This window comes from Sardina pilchardus, chromosome 4 (assembly GCF_963854185.1).
Source record: "Sardina pilchardus chromosome 4, fSarPil1.1, whole genome shotgun sequence".
NCBI lineage: Eukaryota > Metazoa > Chordata > Actinopteri > Clupeiformes > Clupeidae > Sardina > Sardina pilchardus.
In genome coordinates this window covers 28067597-28082624 of record NC_084997.1, presented here as the reverse complement: position 1 = coordinate 28082624, position 15028 = coordinate 28067597, and the positions used below count along the sequence as shown (strand labels likewise).

Sequence of the window (15028 nt, the reverse complement as noted above, 5' to 3'; positions counted from 1 at the left end):
GCTAATATGATTGGGTGTAAAGAAAAATGTTAACGTTATTGGAAACAGCGTTGCACATGAGTGTCTACCCATAACTGTCCTTGATGCAAATAAAATGTATAATTATTATTATAAGAGTAATGCAACAGTTACTTATCATTTTGAGCAGTTGTATCAATTGATAGTTAGATCATTGTAATGAAATGAATAAACGCTCATTTGAAATGTCATGTGTGAATTGCCTTTTGAAATAGTAGCACTCTGATGTTAAGCTGTATCATATTGAACAGGTGAGTTTTGTTGAATGAACAAATGATCTAAGTTGTATGTGTATTGTATCCAATCAATTGAGAAAAGGGTTAGAGTTTTGAAAAATGCATTTTGATCATTGGTTGTGAGTTTTGTGTCTAGATTTGTAAAAAATGACATCAAGGTTCTGAAAATAGTATCAAAGTGATTGTAAAAAACTGTAATATGCATTCAAGATCAATCAAGTGAATTGGCAAGAATTCAATAGGCTGTAAAGAAAAATGTTAACGTTATTGGAAACAGCGTTGCACATAAGTGTCTACCCATAACTGTCTTTGAAGTATGCTGGTTATACAAAGAAATTCTCCAAGCACATACAGCATTTACTGTAGAGTGCAGTGCCCGTGCAAACAATGTTTTCCAAGAAACGTGTTGCCCAATGACGTTGATGCAGGTAGATCATGTTAGATTGGTGATGAGAATCAGGCCCGTGCTGTTAGAGCTTTTTACTCTTTGCAAGGTAATAAAAAAGTGAAGGGGAAAGGCGTTTGAGTTGCAGCTAATGGCTATTAGACACATTACATACCCGTGCGTTTTTGCTGTTGTTGGGAAATGATAGCCTATAAAGCTAACCGCATGGCCCGTCTATGCCATGGTCATGCCAGTGCTATGAAGCGCAAGGCAACCGCGGTTGTTGATGAGTAGCCTATGCAACGTTACGTGACTGTAACAGCCTGCTTACCAACATGGGTGCATTTGTGTCGGACTCAGCATGTTTATCCAACATGAACAATCTTGAAACGGTCCGTTGTTTACGTGAGACATCGTAATTTCCATGAACACGGAGTTTGTCAGCGAAATGGGCTTTTTTGTTTCTATGCTGGAGTAAGTGAAAGTGAGGGGTAGTTTCTAGTGCAGAGAGCGGTAGAATTGTGGGATTGCGGCAGAGTTGTATTTTGTTTAATTTAACGATATCTTTGTCATTTTTTGTCCGAACATGACCAAACTTTGCACTGCATTCACGCATGTCATTAGCAATACATGTGTCAAATTTTAGGTCAGTTGGATGAGTGGTTTTAGAGTTATGCGTGGAACACACAGACAGACAGACAGACAGAGTGACACACAGACAGACGTTCCTTGCATTAATAGATAGATAGATAGGTAGATAGATGTTAGTATTAATAATATGGCGGCCTGATATCCCGTTTGACACTAGATGGCAGTGGAGTGTCATCATTCCACAATGCAATCAACTGGTAGGCATTCAGGCGTTGGTCAGTAGGCTACATTGGAAGCATATGGATAGTTTTAAGCAGCCCACCTACGCAGTCCGCCGTATTGTCTGGCATATGAACAGGTCTGGTTTGACAGATAAGCAAAGAAGAAGAAACACGTTACTGCAGAGAGACTACACCCTAGAGAAATAATGAGAGAGAGAGAGAGAGAGAGAGAGAGAGAGAGAGAGAGAGAGAGAGAGAAAAGCAGACGTAGAGACAGAAATATTGAGAGATAGTTTAAAACGCTTATGCAAAGGCAAAGGTGTACTATCTCAAGAAATGAAACTGCATGTGGACTTCAGCACAAACTCAGAAAAAGAGACAAAGCATGGAAAACTTCAGTGGGATTTCAGAAATGCCTAGGGCTCACACGCCCTCTTCAAGCTCTTCGCATATGGTGACGACTTTGTGCCTACCTGCTCGCACAACCCTGTCGGTGACCGCGCTCACGCCCACTCGCTACTGCAGTGTCAGAAAAGCACACAGCCCCGCCCTAGCGAATATAAATAGTTTTTTTGACTCCATTTTTCCACGACTCTCTTACAGAGACCACCTTGACGGACACTGTGAGAGTTTTTTAGGATCGAACAGCCTTCATTATTAACTCATCTTTTCCTATTCATATTTCCACCGAGAACAGTCAACATGGTAAGTTTCATTTTTATTGCCGATTAACATTTACACGTAGGCTTTTAATGGAACTGTTTCGCCATGAAGCTTTACAGGCTTTGATTGATACAGAAGACATAACAATTAGGGCTTACTGTAGCCTAGGAGTTATCGAGGCAGCCTACACTGCTCAATATCTGTCAAAATTCTGCGCTACTGTTCGCCAGTTTGAACTGAGAGCCCAGAAATGTGCATTGTGTTTCATGTAAGAATACCCTTTTATATGTGACACAAATATGTTTCAATAGTCTATCATTCGAAAAGTAGCAGAATGGGCAACAGTGTCCATTTTCGCCAACATATGACAGAGAGGAACAGAGAGTGGTGTCGACACTGGTTAGGCAACTACTGTGTGTCAGTGACTTAAATTTTAAGGTGTGTCTCCTCGACTCACTCCACATCCACAACTCCCATTCCTTATCAGTTATTTCAAATAGTAAAACGGGGAATATACTCCTTCATCAAGTAGGCTAAACACAATACAATAACACTTGAGTTGGATTTGGAGTTGGATACAACTCTTGAGAAACTCTCTTTAAAAGCTGGCATGTCCACACATGTTGCTGCCTACTCCTAGTAGGCCATTGCTTAATGTCAATGTGTCATAATCCAGAGGAAAATCTCCACACTATGTTTATCAGTGCATGTGTGTGTCCTGCTATTGCATTAGTCCTGCAGCATGACTGTAACAACATGCAAATTATTTTGTGAAAACAATTTGAAAATAATCTTGATATCCTGATGCCCTGCACAGCCTGACCTGTATATGGGGCATGCAGTTTAAATGGATGTTTGGGCCTTTCTTGAGCAGGTCTTGACACATGAGCTGGGCTGCAGGGGGGCTTTTAGTGGTATAAATAGCTCACTGACCAGCATGCCCATTACAAACCTGTCAGTCAGACGCGAGTGCTCCACGTTTAGGGTAACTGTGAAAGAGACACAGGGGCTGTCCCACGAAACTGACCCCAACAGATCTGGCACAAGAAAATAGACCCCCAGAATAATCTATTTGTTGTTGCACACACATAAACACATAACTTTTAAGATGTTATAATCCTGTTTATAATCCTGTAATTAGTCTGTTACTGACATAAATAGTATTTGAAAGGTGTTTAGTTTTGAAAAAAAAAATGTCTTGAGGGGCCATTGGTGTTGTTAGTTTGATCCCTGTGTTTTGTCCCCTCTGGCCAGTGTTTTGGGCATGTGTGTGAGATTTAATAAGAGCTTAGCGTGGCATGGGAGGGACACACGATGATGTGTGTGCTCTGCATCATCACTTGACAGACCTGTTCGGGCACGTACTGTAGTCACTGTTTGTTGACAGCTCGCGAGAGAGAGAGGGATGGTGTAATGTAGTGGAAATTTACACCCAGTTGTGACATGATAACTGTCAAAAGTTAAACCTGGCCCAACAGCAAGACCAGGAACACTGAGAGCTCACACCGCCATCTCAAAACAGGAGCCAGACCAAGCAGAGGCCTGGGACGCGTTTGGAGTGTGTACTACCCCGGGAGTAACCAACACACGATTAACGAGGCGCTCTGGTGATAAACGTACAGGAGAATTCCGGCAATTTTCACATAGATCTGTTTCTCGAGGTCACCGGGTTCTGTCAGCATGACTACAACCCCCCCCCCCCCCCAAAAAAAAAGCAACAGCTAAGCTAATGTGGTGCGAACAGCAACAGTGCTACACTCTGGGGTCATGTTCATTCACACTCTGGCTCCAACTGTATGTAATGTTTTTTTTTTTTTAGGAAAACAGAAGTTTAGTTTAGTTTCAGTTGGGGAAAAATAAGAATATACAGTAATTCAGGCAGTGCTGTACAAAAATGAAAAGTGTCCAATAGTACATGTAGTGCCTCAATTATTTAGTTCTTTTCTCATTGATGACCAAGAGAGCCATTTTGCTGAGCACCCTTTAGTTTAGTCACTGCAAAGGAAGGGACTCAGGGAAGCGTTCCTCTTTCTGTTTCTGGAAACAGTTTCTGTTTTGACAGTTTTTGACGATAACAGTACACTTGCACAACACAGTAGTCTGAGACACCACACTTTCAACGCTATCACTATTGTATTGAACGTCACACCAGCAACTACGGCCAGAAATGCATTCACCAAACGCATACCTACGGGTTGACTTGAAACGATAATAGTTCCGTATTTACTCTGTAACGTGCCAGGGCCCGTGTGTGTAGTAGTGGATCTACGGTATTCATTTCTGTCAGCATTTGCAGAGTGTAAGTGTCAAAGTTGCGTCAAAAAAGGGCAGAAATATGAATAGAAACATCTGGAACACATCTGGGCCCATTCCAGCCAGCACCAGTCTGTCTGTGTATTTCTGTGTGTGTGTGAGTTTAGTGTGATTTTAAATAAACAGTCTCAGTGCTTGTGAATGGAAACACAGATCCCCACTCAGACATTCAAACACACAGACAGGCAGACAGACAGACAGACAGACAGACACACACACACACACAACCTCTAGATGGAGCCTCCACTCCGTAAATAATGATATGACATTGTATCTAGTCTGAATCGGTGTACAGTACAGTATAAGACAATCTCTTGATCCTTCTCTCTCTCACTCTCTCTGTCTCTATCTCTCTCTTCTGTCTGTCTGTCTCTTTGTGTCTCTATCTCTCTCTTTCTCTGTCTTTATATCTCCCTCTCTCTCACTCAATTTATATCTTTCTCTCTCTCTCTCTCACTCAATTTCTATCTCTTTCTCTCTCTCTCTCTCTCTCTCTCTCTCTCTCTCTCTCTCTGCAGCGTGAGTGTATATCCATCCACGTAGGCCAGGCGGGTGTGCAGATGGGCAACACCTGCTGGGAGCTGTACTGTCTGGAGCACGGCATCCATCCGGACGGCACCATGCCCACCCGCACGTCTGGGGGAGGGGGCCACGACGACTCCTTCACCACCTTCTTCAGCGAGACCGGCTCCGGGAAGTACGTGCCCCGTGCCATCTTTGTGGACCTGGAGCCCACTGTTATCGGTAAGCAATCGCAAAGCATCAGATTTGAGACGTCTGATATTGAAGATATTGGATGGGTAGTGTCAAGGCACTGAAAACTCTGATATTCCTTAGTCATAGTAATAGTTGAAATCTCAAATGGAGGAAAGAAAAAAAAGTTCCACAGAAATGTCTGTAAGCCTTTTTACTAACACATATGACTAAGTTATTAACATTCTTCTTAGAAGTTAGAACTGATGAGCTATAAATCAAGTATTTCATGTATAGGGAGATAATAATCTACTTACAAGATTAATACGTTCTTTCCACCTTCATATGCTTTGTACCTTACGGCCTACTTATACTCGGGCATTAGAAAGTGCTGCTCACCTGTGCATTGCAGTAAAGGCATTTGTTCATTTTCCTCCGTAGATGAGGTGCGGACAGGTACCTATCGCCAGCTCTTCCATCCTGAGCAGCTCATCTCTGGGAAGGAGGACGCTGCCAACAACTACGCCCGCGGGCACTACACCATTGGCAAAGAGGTCATCGACTCCGTGCTGGACCGCATACGTAAACTGGTAGGGGAACAATGAGGTCATGATTTGTACTTCAGAGGGGCACTGTGGCGCAACAGGCTACAGCGTTTAAACCATGAACGGGTCATAGCACCCACGAGGGCCCAGGTTCAAGTCCGACCTGCGGTCATGTCCCGATGCCACCCCATCTCTCCTTCTCCCATTCTCTTCCTGTCTTCACTGTCCTGTCCAAATAAAGGCAAAAATGCCAAAAGATATACTTGTACTTCAGAAATAACAATAAACAATTATCATTGTTAAAATGTCTTCAAACTGCTTTAGAAATGTCAGATGTAAATGTCCCCATAACGCCTCTGTAACTCAAAATGTCATGTGGTGTGTTAGTCGATTTTCATTCCAGTGCAATCAATACAAATCTCTGTTTTTTCCTGTTACCACCAGACTGACCAGTGCACGGGTCTCCAAGGCTTCCTGGTGTTCCACAGCTTTGGTGGGGGCACCGGCTCTGGCTTCACCTCCCTGCTGATGGAGCGTCTCTCCGTCGACTACGGCAAGAAGTCCAAGCTGGAGTTCGCTATTTATCCAGCTCCCCAGGTGTCCACTGCAGTGGTGGAGCCCTACAACTCCATCCTGACCACCCACACCACCCTGGAGCACTCCGACTGTGCCTTCATGGTGGACAACGAAGCCATCTACGACATCTGCCGTAGGAACCTCGATATCGAGCGTCCATCATACACCAACCTCAACCGTCTTATTAGCCAAATCGTCTCTTCCATAACGGCCTCCCTCAGGTTTGATGGAGCCCTGAATGTGGACCTGACGGAGTTCCAGACCAACTTGGTGCCCTACCCTCGTATCCACTTCCCTCTGGCCACCTACGCCCCCGTCATCTCCGCAGAGAAGGCCTACCACGAGCAGCTGTCCGTGGCAGAGATCACCAACGCCTGCTTCGAGCCCCAGAACCAGATGGTGAAGTGTGACCCTCGTCACGGCAAATACATGGCCTGCTGTCTGCTGTACCGAGGCGACGTGGTTCCCAAAGACGTCAATGTGGCCATTGCTGCCATCAAGACCAAAAGAAGCATCCAGTTTGTGGACTGGTGCCCCACTGGCTTCAAGGTGGGCATCAACTACCAGCCCCCCACTGTGGTGCCCGGTGGAGACCTGGCCAAGGTGCAGAGGGCCGTGTGCATGCTGAGCAACACCACCGCCATCGCCGAGGCCTGGGCCCGTCTGGACCACAAGTTTGACCTGATGTACGCCAAGCGCGCCTTCGTGCACTGGTACGTGGGGGAGGGCATGGAGGAGGGCGAGTTCTCCGAGGCCAGAGAAGACATGGCCGCCCTGGAGAAGGATTATGAGGAGGTGGGCATCGACTCCTTTGAGGAGGACGAGGAGTATGAGGAGTACTAGAATGTTCAAGGATATGTCTTTCCTTTCCGTTTCTACTGCATGGCCGTTTAGGTCACGGGGCATACTTAAATATTTTAAGTATAAATATTTTCATATGTATTTTTCAGCAAATAAAGTTTATGGGGCACATGCCTATCAGTGCTTGTTGTTGCTGGTTCTTCCTTGTGATTCATGTAGGCCAAAACATTTTACCGATATAGGGCAGAGGAGATTCATTTCACAGCACAGGTGCACAAGGTATGACGTTCTGGAGTGGTTTCATATTTAACCACTTTGATAAAAAATGACAGCTGTGCAGGAGTGGGCAGGGCTGATTTCATTAAGTCTACTTCACACGCTGTCCTCAAAATAGGTTTGGTAATTTGAATCTCTGCAATCCACAATTATACCACATGGTGGCGGTATCGTGTAAAATACGGATCATATCTCACTGGGCAGTTGGAAATCAGCAAGTGGCTGTTCGGAGAGACTAAATTGATTGCGCAAGTTGACGGCGAGGACAACTACAACATTATAAACACTACAATATTTTACTTACGTGTTCTTTCTTTTTACGAGTTGTCTATTGCCACTGGGGTTGGAACATGCTGGTAGCTTACAACAACAGCTCTTGAGTAGCGAGACGGAGAAGGTGAGGTATCATAAACCTCGCCGATAAACACAAGCCAGTAAACCAGGAAACGCAGTGTCACTCTCACCTTCAGTTAATTATTTTAATGTAGAGAATCTCTGCGGATTCATCACGCCTCGTTGCTAGAGCGTGCGTATGTGTGCATGCATGTGTGCATGTGCCGTCAGCCACATGTGTGATTTCCAGCGCCATACAGTGCGCCTGTTTATTTTTTCTTAGTTAGCGTAATAAATCGAGTGCCGCCCATAAACTACCCCTGCTAGTTATTGATCTGATAATTAATCAGTTTTGGAGTTATTTAATTAGCGCGGCATTACGGGTCAGCGTTGAGTGCCTTTGATTGGGCCGAGTTGCCAGGTCGCCACTAAATCACAGCTGTAGGGATCTAACATCAGGCAACGCTCCGTGCGTTTCATACATGTCAGCAGGCTTTGGTAAGCGTGGCAGTCTATCACTAAGACCTTTGGGTGATTAATAAACGAGGAAATAAAATAACTCCTTATTTAAGCAACTTGCCAACACTTAGAGAAGTGAGCAACTGGCTGAACCAGCGATGATGTCACTGCCTCTGTCAGAGCAAACCACACAAACACGATGAGGTGTCATTCACACGGATGCTGTGAATTTGAGGGAAATTCAGACGATTTATTAAAATATTTCGACGAATATCGTTTACCTGTTGAGTCCTCAAACAGAGAGATTATTCTTTAGAGATGGAAATGTATTGCTGCTAGCTCCCTTCTCACTAATTTGCTTAAATTGGGTTAAATGCAGAGAAAGAATTTCCTCACGGGATCAAAGAAATGATAAATTCTATTCTATTCTATTCTCAATACGAATGAGGTAATCAGTTGAAGGCTGGAGTTGTAACATTTGATTGGTAAGCTAATTGGTAGGCCTAGTAAGGAACCCACAAAGGGACATATTTTTTCAATTTTCAGTTTCTTGGCCTATTGCGTTCCTTCACCATGCGTTTGCAATTGCATTCCCTAGCAGTAATTTTGTGTTCCCTCACAAAAGTTTTGCTTTCCCTCGTGAAGTCAGAAGGATATAACAAAGGAACACAATTCACTATTTTATTTCTCTATTTTTATGTTCCTTCACTATTGCGAAGGAACACAAAACGTAGCCAATTATTATGGAACGCAACCAAAATATTGCGAGGGAAAGTAAATAAATGTCCACCAAAAATAAATCCCTCCATTGCCCTTCACTGACACTGTAGCCTAGACTACAGATGGAACTGTCCAAAATGAAAGACCTCGCATTCACACAAGCAAACGCTCCGTTTACCAAAGATTTCTGTCTACAGGGTGTAAGTTACTGAACATGTTGCCATAGCCAATGCGTTGCATATCGACCCAACCTGATCAGGAAAACCTCTTTTAGCCACTGCAGGTGTCACAGTGCCGTTAGATGATTGCATTGATCGGATTGATTTGTTACTGCTTTTCATCCACATCGCCCCTCAAAGGTGAGTACTTTATCTCCATATATATACACGGGTCAGAAGACAGTTACATCTATAGGTCTGAGTGATTAAATGAAAGTGTGCTGTGGGTGCCTTAACGGTAACTATTTTTGGGGTGGAAATCAATATATTTGTATTCCTTTGGACCTGGTGTAAGTGGCTTGCCAATAAACCCGGGGTGAACATGCTAATAAATCTACATATCCAAGTGTTTTGTGTGCAAAAAAAGAGATCGGTGGTCGTAGAAGGTGGAGGGGAGAGAGCTACTTAATTTAGTGAGACCATTAGTACGCCTGTGCTAGGGCTCCAGTTCCATAGTGTTTGATTTAACATCTTTGGGATTTCTATGTCAATACTTCGTTCCTGGGCCTATTTCAACACCAGGATTCATTGACATTCCAGGGTAGGAGAAAGCAAACACTCAATCACTCAATCCAAGGCTTGAATCTGCATGTACCACCAAATCTACAAGCACATCGTTGGTGTGTGCATGTTTCTGTTTCATCTTTCTTTTTACATAAACACAAGCATTTGTACATTTTTATGCAGACACACACACATTTGTACATTGTTATACACACAAACACACACACACACACACACACACCCATGCACACACACACTAAGTTAATAGAGAAATAATGCTCTAATTTCTCTCTCTCCGTCTCTCTCTTTCTGTCTCTTGTTCACTCTCTCTCTCACACACACACTCACACACACACCAAGCCTCCACACTTGATGGCTCAAGAAACAGTTGTTAGTCAGCAGGCTCGTTGCGGCGGTGTTTTGATTGGCCCTAATTGGTGGATCAGGACGACATTAGCTTTGATCAAGGCCAGGAGATGATGAGATTACGCCCGCTCGCCATGGCGATCTGGCCGACGGACAATGTGTCAGGCACAGGCTGAGAATTAGCTGATTAAATCCAGCCGTGAACAGCGGGATGTGTTTGTGTGTGTGTGTGTGTATGTGCGTGTGTAAAGTAGGGTGTGATTAATGGTTGTTGGTGGGTGGTGAAGTCTTTGTGCATTGTGTCACGGACTTGTCAGCGAGTGACTGAAATGTCTTCATCAATTTGTACCCATTACCATGTCAATAGGCAAAGAGGCAGAGGGGAGCAGAGGAAAGTAGAGGGAGGGAGGGAGAGAGGGAGAGAGGGAGGGAGGGAGGGCTGTTTAACCATCTGCATAAGGAGGCTCTTTAAATAATCAGCCTTGAAATCTAATGCTCTGTCACTCTCTCTCTCTCTCTCTCTCTCTCTCTGTCAGTGTGTCAGATGTGTGTGTGTGTGTATGAGAGAGAGAGCAAGAGAGAAATGGAGAGAGCAAGAGAGAGAGAGAGAAACCCAAACATGCTTGTTTTTCTCACTCTCTCACACTTTGCAGCATACACACATATTCTTTCTCTCTCTCTCTCCCTCTTGTCCTTTTCATTTCCTCATTCCATCACTGTTGCATAGCCTTTCTCTCTCTCACACCCACACACACACACGCCTTCGCACAATCACATTTGAAGACACACTTTCCTGCCCACTCCGCCCCACCCTGAGAGACCTTGCTTACCGTAAACCTGTTTAATTTTCCAGAAATAGAGTGCTGACAGACCCCTCACATTGATTAAACGCAGCTCCTCCTGAGCCGTCACTGTCATCGCGACGCGCGCGTCAGCTAGCGTCCGCCTCTTATTTATTATCGTTTATCTTCGACGCGAGGTAGAGGACACGGGGGAAAAAAAGATCCACATTTTTTTCTTTTCAAAAGCACCGTTTTTGAGTGTGCTTTAGTTGAATGAAAGCCATGATCTCAAGCTCCTGGCCTTAATGTAAGAACAGAATGGACTGATAGTCCGGAAAAGTCTGGGTGAAAGATTTTAAAAGAAGAACCATATGCCACAGTTTTATGAGGGAAAACATCACATTGATCATCTCAAATGTACGTCAGTCCACGGTCTGTGGCTGCATACTGTGTTTGACAAATTCTTGCTCACAGACAGACTCAAGAGTGCGTATAGTCCTTGCACTCTGAAAACAAATGTGTCATCCCTATCTGGACACAAACTGTGTTGTCCCTATATCTGGACACAGAGATACTTTATGTTAAAAAATAATGCAAGTTGTATTATTTTCAACACAAGTTGTGTTGTTTTCAACACATTCATTTTAAGAGGATGCCCTTCCCCACAGGGCGTCCTCACCCAACTTAAATAATCTTTTGATTAAAGTCACTTGGCTTTCTTGCGTTGCATATTTTCAATTCGTTTTCAATTTTCTTTTTCCGTTTTGTTCATTTGTACTGAGGACACCAGTTTGTTCACCAACTGGCGTTCTTCATCACACAGGATCACATACACACACACACACACACTCACTCACTCACTCTCCCAGTTCAAGGACGGGTGAGGAGATATCAGCTTTTGGAGCCAATCAATATCATTGTCCGTCCAGTCCCCGGTAGCAGACGGAGGGAACTGTAGGCTCCCTGTGCAGCTGTGGTGGGTTGGAGGGAGGTGGTGGGAGGGAAATGGTAGGCGCTGGAGATAACGCGGATAAGCAGGAGTGATCCACACATCATTACAGGCCCATTTAAGCGCCGTTCCCCAACAGGTGTCTTATCGCTGGCCCACCGTCACGAGAGAAGGTTCAGCCAGAGGCCAGAGAGAGAGGCCAGAGAAAGAGAGAGAGAGAGAGAGAGAGAGAGAGAGAGAGAGAGAGAGAGAGAGAGAGAGAGAGAGAGAGAGAGAGAGAGAGAGAGAGAGAGAGAGAGAGAGAGAGAGAGAGAGAGAGAGAGAGAGAGAGAGAGAGAGAGAGAGAGAGAGAGGGAGGCCAGAGAAAGAGTCGCCCTGTTGCAGGTGCTTGTGAGAAATTCCAGGATACATTTTTTTTTTTTTTTTTTTGACATCTCAAATGCACGTGTGTGTGTGTGTGTGTGTGTGTGTGTGTGTGCGCACCATTTGTGTTTTAATCCATTTATTTGGAAGCAACAACCCGTTTTGTTTAGTTGTTTAATACGTTGAACTCCAAATATTGACATTTTAATAAAAAACCTAAAATCCACTTCAAAGAGCCCGGCAGCATGCTGACGTTGGAGACGTGCTGAGCCAATCACGCTCACCCTCTGACTGTGAGGCTGACGTCCTTCGGTCCTCGAGTGGTGCACAATACGCATGTTTGAGTCTTGTATTTGTAATGGCCTGGTAAACGGGTTATGATAACATAACATGCCATCTGATCCTTGACTTCCCGAAGATGTATTACCTGTGGTTTTAGTGCAAGCCCATTGCGGAGAGGCACTCAGTGTTTCAACAGAGGGCCCATTCACAAGGTGCAAACACACTTGGCCAACAGTTCACACACACACACACACACACACACACACACACACACACACACACACACACACACACACCTACTGTACAGTACTGTATACTCACAGACGCAAACAGACACACACACAACACACACACTCACACAGACACATGTAGGTGTACACACACACACACACACACACACACACAACACACACGCACACGTATACACACAGACGCAAACACACACACACTCACACATCTTCCTCCAGTGCCGTCTGCCAGTGAAGTGAAAGTTGAATGATTTCATAAACAACCAGCAGCCACTAATCAAATAACGCGTATAGCCCGGGATGCATGCGTTTGAATGGGAATAAATCCCCTCTTGAGCGCTGTGAAAAGAGCAGGACAAAAGCCGGGCTAAACGACGGTCAGCGCAACAAAGGAGACAGGAACCCGCTCCCCCCGACTTCACTTTCATAACGTCCGGCCGGCTCAAGGAACCGTCACTCTCAAGCAAGCTCGGGCTCTCCGTGATATTTAATCAGAGGGAATTAATCTCTCGGTGTGGACAATTTTCTAACCGCTGTTTCCTCCTTGCGGAGCACTGTCAGTCACTGTTGGGGCTACGTGCTGTAATGGCTCCGCAGTTTGTCTTTAGGGATGAACGTGTCAAGTTTAGGAATGTAAAGACAAACCGTTCACCTAGCGTGACCCTTGTTGAATTGCTGTCACGTGACCATTGAAGGGCAACATGAATGCACACCTTTCTCAGAGTCGTTGTTTTATTTCACTGTCACCTACGTAAAGCTCATGAATGGAAAGTCACTGAGCATAACAGAGAAAATAGTGCAGCGAGACACCCCCATTCATCAAGCATTTGATTTCTCACATGGAGCATGAGCTGGGTCAATATGGTTGTGGGTACTTTAATTAGCAGGCGCTTTTGTCCAAATCAACATGAATTGTAAGTGTAAGCTTATACTTCTAACGTGTTTCACACAAGCTCAGAATGAGAGGAGCCTCAGGTCCAGACGTTTAGATTGTGCCGATATGATTTTGGCCCTCCTCTGGGCTGGACTGGTCTTTTTGTAGTTGTGTGTGTGTGTGTGTTTCTCTGGGGAAGCCACCAGATGTAAGTCTGAATGGAGTGGGTATCGTTGGCTAATTAGTCCAATTACCACAAGTGCCACTGGCCGTTTGGCTGGTTTATGACTTGTCTCTCGGCCTGCGCGTGTGTCTGTTTCTGTGTGTGTGTGTGTGTGTGTGTGTGTGTGTGTGTGTGTCTCTCTCTCTCTCTCTCTCTCTCTCTCTCTCTCTCTCTCTCTCTCTCTGTGTGTGTGTGTGTGTGTGTGTGTGTATTTGTATGTCTCTCTCTCTCTCTCTCTGTGTGTGTGTGTGTGTGTATGTGTGCGCACATGTCAGGCTGACTCCCTCTTTAGGCTGTGTGTTCACAATGTACCCTCCTTCCCTCTCCCACCTCCCCCTTCTCTCCTTCTCCCTCCTTCTCCCTCCTTCTCCCCTCTCTCCCCTCTCTCAGCGGGGTTGTCCCACACAAAGCTAATTGAGAGATGTCCAAACATGGCTTTCTTATCTGCCCGAGTAGCCCCTTGGCCCCCTAATTGACCGCGAGGCAGCTTTAAGAGACATCTGTCGACTTGACACAAGAGGAAATTACTCTTAACCACACTCGTTCAAGGAGCCGCTTGAAGGAGCGTCTGGCTACCTCAGTCTCCCTCACATACAGTACATGTGCTCCAAACCAACATGTATTTGACGCTATTCTCAACATTTTTCTCCCAAAATTAGATGTTGGTGATAGTGAAGGTCATGGGTTTGGGGAGTGCAAGATGCTTTACTGAAAAGTAGAATAACAGAGATGACAGTTTCTTGCTGTTGTTGTTGTTCTATGTTTTTTATGGCCTCACTTATAGCAACAACTAGTACTACCGTACTACTACTGATTTAGTGAATGGGAAACCTCACTTATTACCACCTGGGTGAGCTATTTTGCGTCGAACACTCAAACCACAGCTTGAGTTTGCTTGAGGTATAGAGAGAGTTAGGTATTACAGTGCCAGGCTAGCATTGGTGAGTAAAACTGCACTGTTTTATTTCATGTTTTTCCACGTATATTATGTTTTGTATTATTATTTTTGTATATTATGTTGCTTTGGACAAAAGTGTCTGCTAAATATCATAACCATAACTTTTTTTCACGCCGTCCTCCTGTTTTACAATTTTCCCGTATCCCATATTTTGATATTGTTTTGATACTCTCATCGCATTAGCCCTACCAACGGACAGATCAGTCTCTGGACTGCTGTCACTATCCCCTTCCTTGCTCTTCCAGCGAACCAGATGCATCATTGTGCTTGCTTTGAGGCGACCTTAGAGTGATATTAGCCTACTCAAGATAACGGAGTGGCTGCTGTGAGAACGTCTTGTGACACCACTCTGTAAGCAAAGTCACGTTAGACCAAGTTTCACACCTCATTTAGTTAGTGCAGTGGTTCTGAAATCTTGCTGTTAGCAGAAA

The 15028-nt window shown here is 44.6% G+C and overlaps 1 protein-coding gene across 1 annotated transcript; it reads left to right on the top strand.

Moving 5' to 3' along the window:
* Positions 1-1999: 1999 nt before the first annotated feature.
* LOC134078740 (tubulin alpha chain-like) lies at positions 2000-7230 on the top strand. The gene is made up of 4 exons (XM_062534867.1): positions 2000-2156; positions 4946-5171; positions 5562-5710; positions 6110-7230. The coding sequence occupies exons 1-4, from the start codon at positions 2154-2156 to the stop codon at positions 7082-7084; spliced, it is 1353 nt and encodes a 450-aa protein (XP_062390851.1). The 5' UTR covers positions 2000-2153; the 3' UTR covers positions 7085-7230.
* Positions 7231-15028: the final 7798 nt, after the last annotated feature.

What these genes read in the sequence shown, in the direction of transcription:
- LOC134078740 (XM_062534867.1), top strand. An exon ending in CCTGGAGCCCACTGTTATCG is followed by an intron (nt 5,172 to 5,561) that starts GTAAGCAATCGC and finishes TTTCCTCCGTAG; the next exon opens with ATGAGGTGCGGACAGGTACC. An exon ending in TGGACCGCATACGTAAACTG is followed by an intron (nt 5,711 to 6,109) that starts GTAGGGGAACAA and finishes TGTTACCACCAG; the next exon opens with ACTGACCAGTGCACGGGTCT.